Below are 16,446 nucleotides of genomic sequence, written 5' to 3'. Positions count from 1 at the left end.
AGGTACAAACCATTTGAATCTATGTGATTTGGAACAGTTTCAAAAACCCTCTATTAGCAGAGAGCAACTTTATGAAAAATGACCTGAGAGAGGCTTTCAAGACAAGAATTACTTTGTTCAGCAGAGGCTATCTGAGCAGAAAGGAAATTTCACTTTTCTTACTGTTAAAATGACATTCTATCAATGTCTCTAGGGAAGACTGGTTTCACCTTCCCCGGGGCTGCTCTGTAGCTACCCTCTGTTTTATGGCCTATTTCCTTGTGGTTTCGTGTTTTGCTGTCTTTTAAAAAACCCTTAATACGGGCTTCCCTGGTGGCGCAGTGCTTGAGAGTCCGCCTGCTGATGCAGGGGACACGGGTTCGTGCCCCGGTCCGGGAAGATCCCACATGCCGCGAAGCGGCTGGGCCCGTGAGCCATGGCCGCTGAGCCTGCGCATCCGGAGCCTGTGCTCTGCAACGGGAGAGGCCGCAACAGTGAGAGGCCCGCATATCGCAAAAAAAAAAAAAAAAAAAAAAAAACCAAACCTAATACTAGAAGTACTTTGAACCTAGTAGTCAGAACAAGATTGTTTAATTAAAAACTAGAAATAGTACCATTATAACTGGGATGACTCATCTGGGACTTTATTTTAAATATATAATAGACAAGAGGAGGCTCATAAGCTCAGTGTAGACCAAAGTGCAGAACCAAATGCACTCTTTTTCCCCCAGCAGATCAGACTTAAATTCATTAAACATGGCATGGAAGACCAGCAGCCTAATGCAAATGTACAGATTTCTTCTCTTAGTGATTTTATCTTTGCCACATGAGATGACAAGTAAGTTAATACTTTTGGGCTTCTTTTCAAATAAAGAAAATTTCAGATTATAAAATGATTGGGGGCTTTGGGAAAATACAGAATCCAAACTGGAATGATTACACAGTTGGTATGGCTCAGAGTACAGAAGTCAGATAAAATAGTGAAAAATTAAGTGGAAAAATATTTTTATGGTTCTGATATTATAAGACAGGGTTGAAGTATTTTATTCTCTCCAGAGCCACAGCCAGAATTTTCCTACATTTTAATGCATTTCATTACTAATCATACCTAAAATAAACCTCTGCTCTTTATCTGAGCATACAACATACACGAAAATCTTTTCTATGTTTGCTCCCCACCCCAACCTGGAAATACCTTTTTCCTTCTTGATTCAAAAAGTGATAAGCAGTCACTGTAATATAAGTTAGGAAATATATAAAAGAATAAAGAAAAGTAAAAATCCCCCCAAATCCCATCATCAAGAGATAACCACTCAACGTTTTGATGTATATTCTTCCAGGTTTTAAAAAAATGCTAGGCAGCAATCACCAGTAGTTCATGCTTTTTAAAGGAAAAGTTAACGCATTTACAGAATATATTAACAAATGATACACAGGGGGCAAGTTTGTGGCAGCTAAAGTCATTTTTTAGCTTTGTTACTTGCTTCTAAATGAGGAAAGTACAAACTGAAATTTAGGTATGTTACAATGGATTTCTAAAAATCAGAGGTAAAAATTAACTGCTATATATCCTGATCATCCACCCCACAACAACAGCTTTACCACACAAACCACAGATGTTTAAACATCTTATTTTACTACACTGTCAGTATAATAGTGAAACATCAGATATACAAAACCAAATTTGTCTATAATCCCATCATCTAATCAAAAATGTTTTCAAAGTAGCTTTTGCCCATATGCATATTCAATTTTGATATATTTATAGGAATTGTTAGAGATGTACTTTACATTCTGCCTATTCACCTAATATTATGTCTTAAATATTTTTCCATTTTGCTCTTTCTTTCTCCTTTGTATTTCCCCACTCCCATCCCCTTACTATGCTATTTCCAAGCACTTGAAATAAACAATTTAGATCTGGTAACTATTTCTCCACTGTTTTCTCTATTTTTATCCATCCTAGTCAATATATAGATAGGATTTTCCCAAGACTTGTCCATATATATATATATGTGTGTGTGTGTGTGTGTGTGTGTGTGTGTATAAATGGGGTAATTCCATACATATTGTTTTCTAACCCAGTGGTTCTCAAACTTCTCTGCATACTAGAATCACCTGGGAGCTTTTTTAACACCCCAGTGCCCAGGTTACACTAATATTAATTAGTCAGAACGTCTGGGGGTGGGAGCCAGGCATCAGTACGTTTTTGAAGATCCCCAGATGATTCCAATGTACAGCAAAATTTGGTAACCATCATTTTTTAACCTTTTCCTCTTTTAAATTAATAATCCTTTTTCGATCTTTTCCTTGTAAAATCGCATAGCTCAATATGACTATTTTTAATCACTGCAGAGCATTTCATTGTACCAATGTAACATGTTTAACCAATTCTCTAATTATGGTCATTTAGATTGTTCACTCTATCTTAATAGTTTCTTCCTGCACTCCCAGGTTCTGTTTTAACTGTGAATGGTAAAACTGAAAACTATATTCTGGACACTGTGCCTGGCCTCGAAGAATCTCTGAACTGTGCTGTTCAAAACCATACCAGAGAAGAAGAACTTCTCTGGTACCGCGAAGATGGGAGAGTGGATTTGAAATCTGGAAACAAAATCAACTCAAGCTCTGTCTGTGTCACTTCCATCAGTGAAAATGACAACGGCATCACCTTTACCTGCAAGCTGAGGAGGAATCAGTCGACGTCCATCTCAGTGGTGCTGAATGTCATTTGTGAGTGAGGGGAAAGAAACTGCTAGTTAGTCTGTGTTGTCTGTACTACACTAAGTGGTAGATGAAATCTGGGTCTAAAGAGTATGTGTATTTTAACATTTGCTTGATACTGCCCAATTGCCCTATTTATGATCCCACAACCCTGCATGAGGGTGCCTGTTTCCCACACCCTCATGAGCCTGAGTATCCTCAAGCTCTAAGAATCTGTCAGCCTGACTTGAAATTTTATTTTCATTTTCTAAATCAGGAATGAGGGTGTTCACCTTTTCGTAAATGCATTAGCTTTTCACGGTTCTTGCCTGCAAAATGCTTGCTCATGTCCTTTACCCATTTTTCTATTAGGTTATTTGCCTTTTTCTTATTGATTTGTATAAGCGCTTTGTACATTAAGGAAATTAGCCTTTTGTCATTTTGAATGATAAGTATTTCGTCTATTTATTTTTGACATTTTAAAATAGTTCTTTTTTTTGCCATATTGAAATTTTAAATGTTTGTGTATTTAAAATTACCAATCTTTTCGTTCTTAAACGTTTTTCTAGCTTTTGTGTTCTACTTAGAAAGATATTCATTGGGAATCTTTTAACATCACCTTAAACCCTCAAAGGTGAAGCTCTTTGATATTTGGGTTCCAGGTACTGGTAAGCCATTGGTGGAACTATCTGAGGTTAGTCGTCCTTCGAATGAGTCTACGGAGGTGATCACGTAGGTGGTTTGGGTGGAAGACTGGTTCTACGTGAGGGGGGTGTGGATAGTGTGGTGAGCGCTGATGTGAGTAAGGGTGATAATATGGTGTGGTCTGGTAGAAAGAGCTCTGGACTTGGAACCTAGTAATAAAATGTCAAAGCCATTTGATCCCATGAGCTCAGCAAACTTTTCTGTGAAAAATTGATGCCATTGTTCCTGAGATAAAAGGGTGGGAAAAATGGCAAGGAATCCAGTACTGGAATCTGCTGGCATCCTGCAGCTTGGGCTTCCAGAGTGAATCATTTACATGTTTCTGGGCAAAGGAGCTTTGCTTTTTATTTCCTATGAATTGATAAAATGTGATTTTTAACAAGCTATCTCTTGGCAACTTTGTTAGAATCCAAGACTATCAGCATACCTTGGAGCTTTTGTAATCCTTATAAAATGACAGACAAGGAAACTGAGGCCCAGAATGAAGGCCCTAATTATCACATCTGGAGCTGAGAACAGAAAACAAATCCCCAGGCTCCCAATCTAGTGCTCTTCCCACTGTAACCTTCTTAAGAGAGACGCAGTAGAAATGCCGATAATATGATTCAGTGGCTTAAAAAAATGATTTTCAGTTTCCCAGCCTGATTCCACATTTAATATTATCATCGTTGCACATCTATAGAAAAAAACCAATTGGTCAGTGATTCATAGTGACAATAATTGACACAAACTCATCAATCAATAAATCAAGATAAGGTTATAAAGTGACAAGAATATGTACAATCTTGAGTATTATGGATTATTGTTATAAATGGCAGACCAAGAACTCAATGGAAACTTGATAATACACTATTTGAGGAGGGTGTGCAGAAACTTCTTTTATAACGTTGTTGCTGAAAGTATAAATTGAGACCACCTCTTTCGCAATATCTATCAAAATTTAAAGTGCACCTACCCTATGACCCAGCGTTTCTGCTTTGAGATGTTAACCTTAGAGAAAAAAGTGCACATATGCATAAAGAGACATATACAAGGATTTTTTTTGACTTTTCCTTTTAGATTTTATTTAAATATTTGCTAAACATCTGGTCACATTTTTCTCCTTGCTTTTGCTTTTAGTCTTTAGATTATAGTCACTACACAGGGTTCTGTCCTGAGCCCATACTTTTTTTTACAAGGATGTTTACTGAAGCACTGTTTAGCATTTTTAAATGAAAATAACCTGATGCCCATCAAAATAAAATAATTAAAAAGTCAGATATTATACTATAGCACTCTAAAAGCAATGAGCTGGAATTCTGTGGTTCAACATGAATATATCTCAAAGTGTGCAATTGTTGAGAGAGTGAAGTCTTTTATGTAAACACTTCTCACCCTCCTAGAACAATACAATATATTTCCTATGGGAATATCATATGTATTTTAAAAATACTATTTAAAAAAAAAAGATCTGCAAGTATTTACATCAAACTCATAGCACTGGGTGTCTCTGGGGAGTCAGGAAGTGACCAGGATGGAGTCAAGGAGGACCTTAACTTTATCTGCAATGTACTAATACTTTTAAAAGGGAATGCTCATGTAGAGCCGATATGCTTAAAAATTAATTTTAAATAGTTAAATAAAAAGGAACAACTATCTGAATACCATATAACATTCTTGTTGGACATGAATACAGAATTCAAACACATTCCAAAGAGCAATAAAATGTCATTTTTCTGAGAGAGCTATTAATAGCACAGCCTACTCAGGGTCTAATTATTCAGTGTGCAGATTATACAAGCTCCTTTTTTCCCTCCTTCTCTGCGTCTATCTCTTTCCTACTGCCCACTTTTCATGCATTTTATTACTCTTCTGTACCTTGGCCAAAAAAATGCAAGAAGCATGGAGAAGAGGGGAGAGTCAGTTCAGCCATTTCTCCCCCTAGATGTTGGAAAGCCCTGGTGGTATTAAGGGTTGGAATCATTTGGTGAAGATAAATGTGTTTGACAATCTATGGGTCTACAGATGTCCTTATCATGACGGGAATAAGAAGTTGCTCACACAGAAGGCTGAGGGGGACTCAAGGTTATGCTCACCTTCCACGGATGCCAGAGTTGCCACGATTGGAGTGCCTTCTGACAGAAGGACATTATTTCTAGAAGATCATTGAGGAAATGCAAATATGCATTGGTAAATCTCTGGCCAGGACAAGTATGGTTATTGTTCCGTGTGTTACAAATTGTCTACTTAATACAGATTCATTATTATATACATTTGTTTCATGGTTTGTCTTCCCCACCACATTAAAAGTGCTATTAAGTTTGAAGCTGGACGTATGTTATTTACCATTGTACCCCTGGTTCCTAGCCCAGTGCTTGCCATACAGTAGGTACTCAATAAATTTTTGTCAAATAAATGAATAACTACATGAGATAGACTGAAGGGACATCTTGAACACTGGCAATAAACTACTGCTTATCTGCTAATTAAACTTAAATGCTTGCATCTTGCAGTTCCTCCTCTCCTAAGTGGAAATGACTTCCAAACAGCTGAGGAAGGCAGTGATGTGAAGTTGGTTTGCAATGTGAAATCCAACCCCCAGGCTCAAATGATGTGGCACAAAAACAGTGGCTTCTTGAATTTAGAGAAAAACCATCACCAAATCCAACAGACAAGTGAGTATCTTCAACTGTCAATCACCAAAGTCAAGAAATCTGACAATGGAACCTACAGCTGTATTGCAAATTCACTTATAGAAACGAAGACCAAGGACTTTCACCTTATTGTCAAAGGTAACTCTATTGTTTATTTACTGAAATATAGTTGATTTACCATATTATGTTAGTTTCAGGTGTACAGCATAGTGATTTAATATTTTTATAGATTATACTCCCTTTCACATTATTACAAAACAATGGCTATATTTCCCTGTGTTGTACAATATATCCTTGTTGCTTACACACAAAGTTTGTATCTCATAATCCTATAGCCCTATCTTGCCCCTCCCTCCTTCCCTCTCCTCACTGGTATCCACTAGTTTGTTTTCTATATCTGTGAGTCTGTTTCTGTTTTGTTTTATACATTCATTTATTTTTTTCCACATATAAGTGATAACATACAGTATTTGTTTTTCTCTGTCAAATCGACAGAGAGCGTAATACTTTTGCGGTCCATCCACAAAGGTAACTCTTTTTTTTAAGTAATATCTAGCATAGTACAAAACTCAGAGAGATGCTCAGTAAATACTTTTTGTGACAACTAATGATGATGACAATTATGATTAGTAGCTAGGATTTTCTTTGGAGAATTATCTCGATCCAAGGAATTCTAGTTGTTTCTTTTAGGGGAATTATTCCCATTCCATATAGGATACTGCTTTTTGAGCAAAGGTCCTTTTCTAGAATCAAGTAGTAGAAGACAGTTCTGGTTGGCTTTTATGGAGGAGTATTTCCATGAATTTTCCTAGGCAACAAGGTTTGTAGGAACTGGACTTTTCTTTTTTTATTTGCCTGCGTTGGGTCTTCATTGCTGCGCACGGGCTTTCTCTAGTTGCGGCAAGCGGGGGCTACTCTTCGTTGCGGTGCGTGGGCTTCTCATTGCGGTGGCTTCTCTTGTTGTGGAGCACAGGCCCTAGGCGCGCAGGCTTCAGTAGTTGTGGCACGCAGACTCAGTAGTTGTGGCTTGCAGGCTCTAGAGCGCAGGCTCGGTAGTCGTGGTGCACGGGCTTAGTTGCTCCTCGGCATGTGGGATCTTCCCGGACTAGGGTTGGAACCCATGTTCCCTGCATGGGCAGGCGGATTCTTAACCACTGCGCCACCAGGGAAATCCAGAACTGGACTTTTGAGTTAACAGCTTAGTGACAAACGGAAGAGAAGTCATAAACACATAGAGGAAAAATATACTGACTAGATAAGAAAATAGATCTATAACATCACTCCTAACTCTGAAATTGTAACCTATAGGCTAATCAGAAAAGTGAGCGAGGGAGAATGGGGGAAACAGCTTCTTTCTCTTGGCTTCATGCTTCTTCTACCCAGGTTTATGATCTCTGCGATAACAAGGAACAAAAGAAGCTCCACGTGTCCTTCCCTCCTCTTATTTCTCACTCATATAGAAAGAGGAGTGGCAGATGCAGATAATGCTCACGCACACATTTCCTGGTCTGGGGCCAGGATGCTAGAAGCAGCCGAACAAGCTGAGGCTCCCACATCTTGTTAGAACATCACTCGCTTTGTCATTTGCCTCTCTGTGCCACTCATTGCCTTTCTTGCCAGTCCTCAGGAAGCCAATTGAACCCCAGCCAGAAGCGTTGGACATGTGACCATAGGGCTTCTTATTACTGTACCAATAGAGTGGCTGGTGGGTAGGAAGGGCTGCCAGTTGAATGCCCATCACTGTGATTACTGGTGCGTTCAGTAATCTCTCCTGCAGAACAGTGACAGTATGCCCAGGGGCTACTTGCTTTAAAAACCAAACCCACGGGCTTCTCTGGTGGCACAGAGAGTCCGCCTGCCGATGCAGGGGACACGGGTTCGTGCCCCGGTCCGGGAGGATCCCACATGCCGCGGAGCGGCTGGGCCCGTGCGCCATGGCCGCTGAGCCTGCGCGTCCGGAGCCTGTGCTCTGCAACGGGAGAGGCCACGGCAGTGAGAGGCCCGCGTACCACAAAAAAAAAAAAAAAAAAAAACCACCAAACCCACAAACTCTTGGTTAAGAAGGAATCATACTTGCTCTATGTCACATTAAACATACAGCTTGTGTGGCAAGCAGGATGCCAGCTTGGCAAATTAGCTTTCATGGGCAGAACCCTGTTTGGGGTTGAGCTCTTCCAAACCAACTGGTTTTTCTCATTTCTTCCTGCGTTATTACTTGCCTGGCTATTGGCTGCCTTAGGAGCATAAGCACTCCGATGCTGGTGCTCAGGCTAAATGCCAGGTTTGCCATGAGCTCTCCCAGCTTCACCGCTCAGTGGGGTAGTTTATAAATGAGGCTGTGCAAAGTGAGAAATGACATCACGGATCTTTTCTTGAGCACAAGATTTTAGCCACGTGTTGAGATTATTTTACCGTAATGAATATGGGCTGGGTTGGGTTGGGGGGAAATACCAGATCTGGTTATAAATAAGAGAGTAAAGGGAAGAGATGCAGTTACACTTTCCAAACTCACTTTCAACAGAAACTTGGAATCCAAAGTGAGCCAGCGGGTCAGGCAGTTTATTTCAGTTTGTTTATGGAGTGAAAGCTGTCACGTGTGGCTTCATTTTATTCAGCTTGGTAAAAATATTCTGATCTCTGACTGAGTTCTGATTTTTTCCCCCAACTGTACCACCTTTGCCTCTCCTTCATTTTGACATCTTTCCTTGGCACTATAAGTTCATGGGGTCCCCAGTAAGATGCCCTTTGGTGTGTCCCAGGGCTGGCTATTACAGAGTCAGGGTTTACAAGAAGTCCCAGGGACTTTCCTGGTGGTCCAGTGCCTAAGACTCTGTGCTGCCAATGCAGGGGGCCCGGGTTCAATCCCTGGTCGGGGAACTAGATCCCACATGCTGCAACTAAATATCCCACATGCCGCAACTAAGACCCAGTGCAGCCAAATAAATAAATATTTTAAAAAAAAAAAAGAAAGAAAGAAATCCCATTGAGAAGAGCTTCTCCAGAGGGTTGGTGTTACCCACACCGTCATGAGAATAATTTTTAGCAACAGCCAAAAGAGAGCAAAAGTAAAGGATGCTTAATCTACTCCCTAAAATTATCCTGAGCCGGACATATAATGGAGAAGACAACAGTTAAAAGGTAAATAGTGTGTCATACAATTATGGAGGGATAAACCCCATTTCATAATCTTGAGGCATATAGGGCTTGGGCTTTGAAATTAGACTAATCAAAAGTCTTCTCTTCCCCTTCTCTCTTCCTTTCACCCTTCATATACTATCTCGTAACACTTTGTCCTTTACTATCTCGATCTGCAGTAGTTTTTTTTTTTTTAATGTCAGTCTCTCCCACTAGAATATGAGCTCCTCAGACACAGGAGCCTTCCAGGCCTGTCCTATTTTTTCAGGGCTAAGAACAGCACCTAACACACAGTAGTCATTTAGCAAAAATCTATTGATTTCATTCACTCTACAAACTCAATTATACAATAAATAGCACACTCTTTATTTCCTATAAATTCCAAACATTTTATCTTAGCCATGATTGGAGCTCCTTTCCCTCCTAGGGTGGCATCAGAATCCAGGAGCTTAGACAGAGTCATTTCAATACCTTTGTTGACCTTAGCACTCTTACTTTTGTACGTTTCACCCCATATCTAATATATTAACATGAAGTATTAAGTATACTTTTTGGCTGTAAACATTTGAAAGGGTATTTAAAACTTTCATACATTTTGAATTTTTCTATAAATTATTAATTTGGTTCTTAAGTTTTAAATGTTATTATTATTATTTAACAGTTGGGTGATAGTCGACACAAAGTTACATTTTATAGATGCTTAAACATTTATGCATTTTGATTAACTTTGCCACTTTATTTTCATATTTTGGAGCCAATACTTTTTTTTCCAGTCTCAAATATTTTCATAGGCTCTTGGAAAGCTTACAAGCACAGGGACTGCACCTATAGTACAAAATGGCTCTGAGCTTACCTGGTGTTCACAAAACAAGGGAATGGGCTTTCACTTCTAGGTGGCTGGTGTCTTCCTAGCCCAGATTAGAAGTAGACTCTCTGTTCTTCCATATCCTTTAGGGAAAGATGAGAATCTTTGCCAAGATTGGGAAGGCTGATGCTTAGAGTTCTACTTTCCTAGGGGCAGGCACTATGCAATCACCCTGTATAATGTCTTGTCACCTACCTGGGGCACAATCACAGCACAGCTACAAGGGTCCCACTGTTCCTCCCTCCTTGGTCCAGCAGCTTCCTCACCTTTTCTCTTCTTCCTCTTAAAACCTTCCTGCCTCTCTTTCTCCTTCGAGGATACCTCCCAACATCTTTCGGGCTTTTCAAATGGCAGGAAAAAGCATTGATTTCAGCTTGCTTCTGCTTTCTGCATGGCAAAAATTATGGATCAAGCACAAAATGATCTGACTTTGGGGAGTTATTCATATTACAATAAATTATCCTTCCAAAGAGGAATGGATTCAAAGCCTGTCTCTGCTAGTTATTAGTTCTGTGACTTTGGACAAGTAAACTCAAAGCCCCTGGTTCCTCGCCTATAAAAAAGAATGATAATAAAATTCTTCAGGATTGTTTGGAGAATTTAATTAAGAGGAAAAATGTTAAGTGCAAGGCACCGTGGCTGGGACATACTAGAAGTACATAAATTAGAAGCATATAAATGTTAACTTTCTCGTTTCCTGTGTTTGCACTTCCAACAGATAAAGCTTCATCTGTACCAATAGAACCCGTTATTGCTGCATGTATTGTGGTCTTTCTGACCTTGTTATTTGGACTGATTGCCAGAAGAAAAAGAATGATGAAGGTATCTAAGTATTCTAAGCTAAAAAGTCATCTAAACAAAAGCAGAGAACTGGCTATATAAGTGACTATAGAATTAGGAACCATACTTGAACGATCTGGTCTCTCTCCCATGAGATCTAAAATGGAAGTTGCTTAAGGGAATAAAATTGTACATCTATTATGAGTACAGCTTTACGAAGAATAGAGTAGAAGAATAGAAGTGCATATGGACAAGACCTGAATGAAAATAGCTGTGGTATTAGAAGTAGGTGCTGATTTTTCTTCCTTTTAAATTTCTCTTTATTGTTGCTATGGTTCCTTTGGTACAATAAATAAATAAACATAGAGGCGCATCTGCTCTGGATTCAGAGATCTGTGTGCAAAAGATGGCACTTACTGCTCACCTCTTGAGTACAGCCACATGCTCTGGCTGTGGGGGGCTGGAGTCTGAATTGTTGGATGGTTAACCTTGTTGGTTAGCATGATGCAGAGGACCTGCATGCATAGGTTAATGCTATGCATTTGACTCCACCAGTTAATCCAGTGCCAAAGGCAGGCAAATGTGGCAGAAAGCCTCTAAGGAAAGGCCAGTGTGGAATTACATTTTCTTAGGTTAAATAAAAGTGATTAATGTGGTCAAAGAAATAAGACCTCGACCAGTGCAGAGGTGGCTGTATTCCCAGCCACCTCTGTATTGGTATGTATTTTTCTACATAGACGATAAACAGACGTTTGGGTTTCCGGTCCCTTGAGCCACCCTGATGCATTCAAAATGTTTATGTGTGGGCCTTAGCAAAACAGGCAAATTCATTGCCCTTGTCCTGTTTGCTTTTAGCTCTGCGTAAAGGATAAAGATCTTCAAAGCAGAACAGCTCTGTAAGTACTCTGGGCTGGGGTCAACGATTTCCCATAAGCAGATGGGTAGCAGTCAGTGGTGTGCATCATAAAGCCCATCCTGGGCAAACTCCTCCTGAGATGGAAGGTGCTAGAAGGTGAAGTGGTTCAGAGGAGAATGGAGGGTGGAGGAGAATCTGCCTCCCCTTTAGAGGAAGACAGGTGAGGCTAGGTTGGAAGGTTGCTTGGAACTGACCACACCTTTGGTCTTGAGCCTACTCTTTCTTTAAGCAATTTCAGGCTAATTCTTGTGCAACTGCCTTTAATTGCCACACAATGTAAATGTCTGAGAGAGCTCACCCTGGGGGAAGCCACTGCTGCATTCTCCTTCACAACCAGGTCAGAAGCCACATTCCTCAACCTAAATCCCGCCTTCTCTTTGGAGCTTCCTTTAGACCGTTGGCTCCAGCATACCTGAGGCGGGCAGTGGCTAAAAAGAACAGAGGCATACTTTCCAAGAGTCTGAATTTTGTTTTGATTTTTTTTCTTAGTGTTATGATCACCTTTATAATTAATTTCTTGATTCATTTCAGATGAAAAAGCCAGGATGACATCTAATACGGCAAGAGTTTTGCATCAGGACCTCCTTGGTTTATGTAGTCCCGTCTGTATTTATTGCTATTACGAAGTTCATTCCTGTCAAATTGTCAGAGGTTATGAAGAAGTGTTTCATTAAGCACTTAGAAGTAGTTATTATGACTAATTTAATATACTTGTAAGAACACTTTCAGGAAGAAAGCTGTAAAGATTGAAAGATAAGATTTTTAAAGTCTTCTCCTTGAAGGATATGTTAATTAATTGAAATCTGTCCTGAAAAGATTGGTAACCATTTACATTTAGTGTGTATTCTTCTAGGTAGGAGATTAACAGATATTTGGGTTTCACAAATCAGTACACTACCAAAAAAAAACTGGGGGATGGGGGCAACATAGAGGGATCAATTTCTAAAGTTGCCAAGGAAACACATAAGTAATATCAATTATATCTACCTTCACAGTCATTTCAAAAAAAGAAATGTTCTAGGACTAAAAAAGGAAGGATATAATCTCAGAATATAAAGTATTCCTTTAAATGGAAAAAATTCAGTATTATAAAAAACAACCTATGTCCTTATTTTTCTCATCTTATCGTGGTTGACAATCACAAACTTTGTGAGTTTTGTGTGGTGATGAAGATGAAAACGGCAGGGGACAGGGGATAGCATGTTTGTTTCCTAGTGTCCTTTGTTCTTTTTGCATAGCCATTTGCATAGATCCAGCGATATTATGAATCAGCCTGTACTCTTCTCATATACCTTAATTTAAAATTGCACCTCTCTTATTATTTATCGCTGACTTTCCCCACTTCCATTCTTTCTTCATTTTTTTCCTTTTAAGAGTCTCTGCTTCAGTTTCCCACACAGCTGGGGTGGGTTATAGGGAGAGGCAGCCTTGGCCAGAAGCACCCTTGATTGTCTCTGCTGTGCTCTCACTCTATCTTAGAAAAAAAAATTTTTGTCTAATGTTGCAGGAGCTAAATGTGCCACAGTGAAAGAGAAAGAGAGAGAGCTGCTTGCTGTCAGACAGGTGGTTAAAATCCCTTTATTGCCTTAGAAGCAAAGAGAAGAAATGAGCAGAATGTATTAAATCTTAACAGTCTTTTGTTTCTAAGAAGAACAGACACATCCACCTGTTAGGCTCCTCTTTGATTCCTTGGAAACGTCAGCATGAAATGGAGAGAGAGACCATTAAAAACTGTGGTTCACAGATTTCTCTGTCTTCTTGGAGGCCCTAGTAGATTTTGTGAGGAAGCCTTCAGATCATGTCCCTCATTCAGGATTTCTCAAATTAGAATTTGGAAGCCCTGTGAAAATGCTGTAAGGATAAGGTAGGAGGATTGTGAAAATCTGAAAGGTTAGACAATTAAGGAGAACCCTGGAAACGAGAAATTAAAAAACGGTGGGTTGGGATAGTTTAAAGTGGAAGAGGAAACAGAAAAACTTAACATTTTTAATTGGGCTTGGAATCAGGAGATCTGAGTTCCAGTCTTGGCTGTGTTACCTTGGGCAAGTGCTTTTCCCTCTCTTGGGCCTTTGGAAAATAAGGAGGTTGGATTAAGAGGAGGATTAAGATTCATTTTCATTTTAGCTTGAAAATTCTGTGATCCTAAAAAGATTCCCACATAGTTTAATGTCTAAAGGAGTTGGCAAGAAAGACTGAAAATGTAATACCTTTGCCCCGCCTAGCAGAGTTATGAATCAGCTTTGTTCTAAGACATATAAATATCCTTGAGAATTACAGGTCATCAGGAAAGAGTTTCTTCACCCTTGTTAAATACAATGACCTTGTACATTAGCACAGAGAAGGAACCTTAACTAGTTTTAACAGAGCACAGCAATATTATAGTCATTGCCTCTCATTTTGCCTTACAGTTTTGAAAGAGTCTGTACTAAAACTATGTCTATTATTTAAAATTAGAAGTTAGCCTAGAGCCTGTCTTAGAAAGATGTGAAATTCCAGGATTCAAAAGAAACCCCATATGTAAATCAACTATACTTCAATTAAAAAATAATAAAGTTAAAAAAATAAAGAAACCCCATAACCTTTCCCCCATGTTTTCTCTACCTACTGTGGGGTACGTGGAATTCCAACATTCCCTCATCTGGTTTTGACCCTTTGGACTACAAATACCAGTGGAGAAGTGACAGAAAAATCCAGTTGCTCCCCTCTCAACCTTTTTATCAATAAGGACAACTTTCATAATTATTATTTTTCTCTTTCTTGGGCCCCATATTTTGAAAGAACTGGTCTGTCAAACAAATTTTACTTATTAAATAAGAGTCATCTGTTTTCCCAATTTAAAAAACATTTATCAATAATACCTACTTGCCAGTCTAAGCTTCTTTTATAACAATACAATTACCCACTTGATGTAATTCCATTTAAAAGAAAATAAATCTCGTACTATAGTTAACCTGCGCAGTTTTCTAGAGGTTAACAGTATAATCATTGCAATCAGGCTTTTTGAATCATTGAAAATAGCTTACAACTATTACCAAATAGTTCACCAACTTTACGCCTCTCATCACCACGATCATGACTACTTTCCTGAACCTATTAGCCAGGGGTCATAAAGTCAGATTCTTAGAGGGGTCAAGCCGATCAATGAGTGAAGCAGGCTAGACGTACAACAATAGGGAGTGGTGGAGAATGTGGCAAATAGCACATCTATGTCTAAAAGGGGGCTGTTAGTTACCACTGGGGACAGGTCTTCTGATTCTGTAAGAGAAGTCAGAAATCTGGATTTTTATGTATAGTTCTCCTAATTTAAAAAAACTTAAAAAAAATCTTGTATATCTAGGAGTAGAAGAATCTTCTCACCCCAATATGTGTCATTCTCTGTTAGGTAAGTTAAAACCTGGTGTTGACTTGGGCTTTCATTGTTTCATGGAGATTTTTGTGAAACAGCTCTTGTAATTTTCACTCATAGTCTACTATTCCCCGAAGCTCAAGCATGATCACGATGAACCAAATCAGAGGACAGTTAGTTCTGCAGAAATACCTCAGAGATATTGCGGATACACTGCAATAAAGCAAACATCTCAAAAAAGTGGGTAACAAATTTTTTTGGTTTCCCGGTGCATATAAAAGTTAGGTTTACACTTCACTGTAGTCTATTAAATGTGCAATAGCATTATGTCTAAAAACGATGTACATACCTTGATTTAAATATACTTTATTGCCGGGACTTCCCTGGCAGTCCAGCGGTTACGACTCCGGGCTGCCAATGCAGGGGGTGCGCGTTCGATCCCTGGTCGGGGGACATAAGATTCCCACATGCTGTGGGGTACAGCAGAGAAAAAAAACCCAAAACTTTATTGCTGAAAAATGCTAACCATCATCTGAGGCTTCAGTGAGTTGTATGTAATCTTTTTGCTGGTGAAGGGTCCTGCCTCAATGTGCTTGCTGCTGACTGATCAGGATGGTTGCTGCTGAAAGGTTGGGGCGGCTGGAGCCATTGCTTAAAATAAGGCAGTAATGAAGTGTGGCACATCAATTGATTCTTTCTTTCACGAGTGACTTCTCCGTAGCAGGCAATGCTGTTTGATAGCATTTTACCTGCGGTAGAACTTCTTTCAAAATTGTTGTCAATCCTCTCAAACTCTGCCACTGCTTTATCAACTAAGTTTATGTAATGTTCTAAATCCTTTCTTGTCATTTCAACAATCTTCATAGCATCTTCACCAGGAGCAGATTCCATCTCAAGAAACCATTTTCTTTGCTCATCCATAAGGAGCAACGCCTCACCCATGAAAGTTTTATCATGAGATTGTAGCGATTCATCACATCTTCGGGCTCCACTTCTAATTCCAGTTCTCTTCCTATTTCCACCACATCTGCAGTTACTTTGTCCACTGAAGTTTTGATCCCCTCAGTCATCCATGAGGGTTGGAATCAACTCCTTCCAAATTCCCGTTAATGTTGATATTTTGACCTCTTCCCATGAATCATGAATGTTCTTAGTGGCATCTAGAATGGTGACTACTTTCCAGAAGGTTTTGACTTTGCCCAGATGCATCAGAGGAATTACTATCGATGGCAGCTATAGCCTTATGAAATGTATTCCTTAAATAATAAGATTTGAAAGTTGAAATTACTCCTTGATCCATGGGCTGCAGAGTGGATGTTGTGTTAGCAGGCATGAAAACAGCATTAATCTCATTGTATATCTCCATTAGAGCTCTTGGTGACCA

General features: G+C 39.3%; 1 protein-coding gene across 1 annotated transcript; it reads left to right on the top strand.

Annotated features, from left to right (window-relative positions):
- Positions 1-717: 717 nt before the first annotated feature.
- TMIGD1 (transmembrane and immunoglobulin domain containing 1) lies at positions 718-12,364 on the top strand. Its single transcript, XM_065897769.1, has 6 exons — positions 718-817; positions 2,434-2,712; positions 5,880-6,158; positions 10,739-10,842; positions 11,656-11,696; positions 12,248-12,364. The coding sequence occupies exons 1-6, from the start codon at positions 736-738 to the stop codon at positions 12,249-12,251; spliced, it is 789 nt and encodes a 262-aa protein (XP_065753841.1). The 5' UTR covers positions 718-735; the 3' UTR covers positions 12,252-12,364.
- Positions 12,365-16,446: the final 4,082 nt, after the last annotated feature.

This window comes from Phocoena phocoena, chromosome 19 (genome assembly GCF_963924675.1).
Source record: "Phocoena phocoena chromosome 19, mPhoPho1.1, whole genome shotgun sequence".
Classification (NCBI taxonomy): domain Eukaryota; kingdom Metazoa; phylum Chordata; class Mammalia; order Artiodactyla; family Phocoenidae; genus Phocoena; species Phocoena phocoena.
Note: the sequence above shows the minus strand (reverse complement) of the source record. Positions and strands in the feature narration are given on the sequence as shown.

Excerpts from the sequence above, each read along its gene's own strand:
- TMIGD1 (XM_065897769.1), top strand. The coding sequence starts at position 736 with ATGGCATGGAAGACCAGCAGCCTAATGCAAATGTACAGATTTCTTCTC. Across the intron at positions 818-2,433 it reads TTTGCCACATGAGATGACAA|GTTCTGTTTTAACTGTGAAT; the intron begins GTAAGTTAATAC and ends CTGCACTCCCAG. Across the intron at positions 10,843-11,655 it reads GAAGAAAAAGAATGATGAAG|CTCTGCGTAAAGGATAAAGA; the intron begins GTATCTAAGTAT and ends GTTTGCTTTTAG.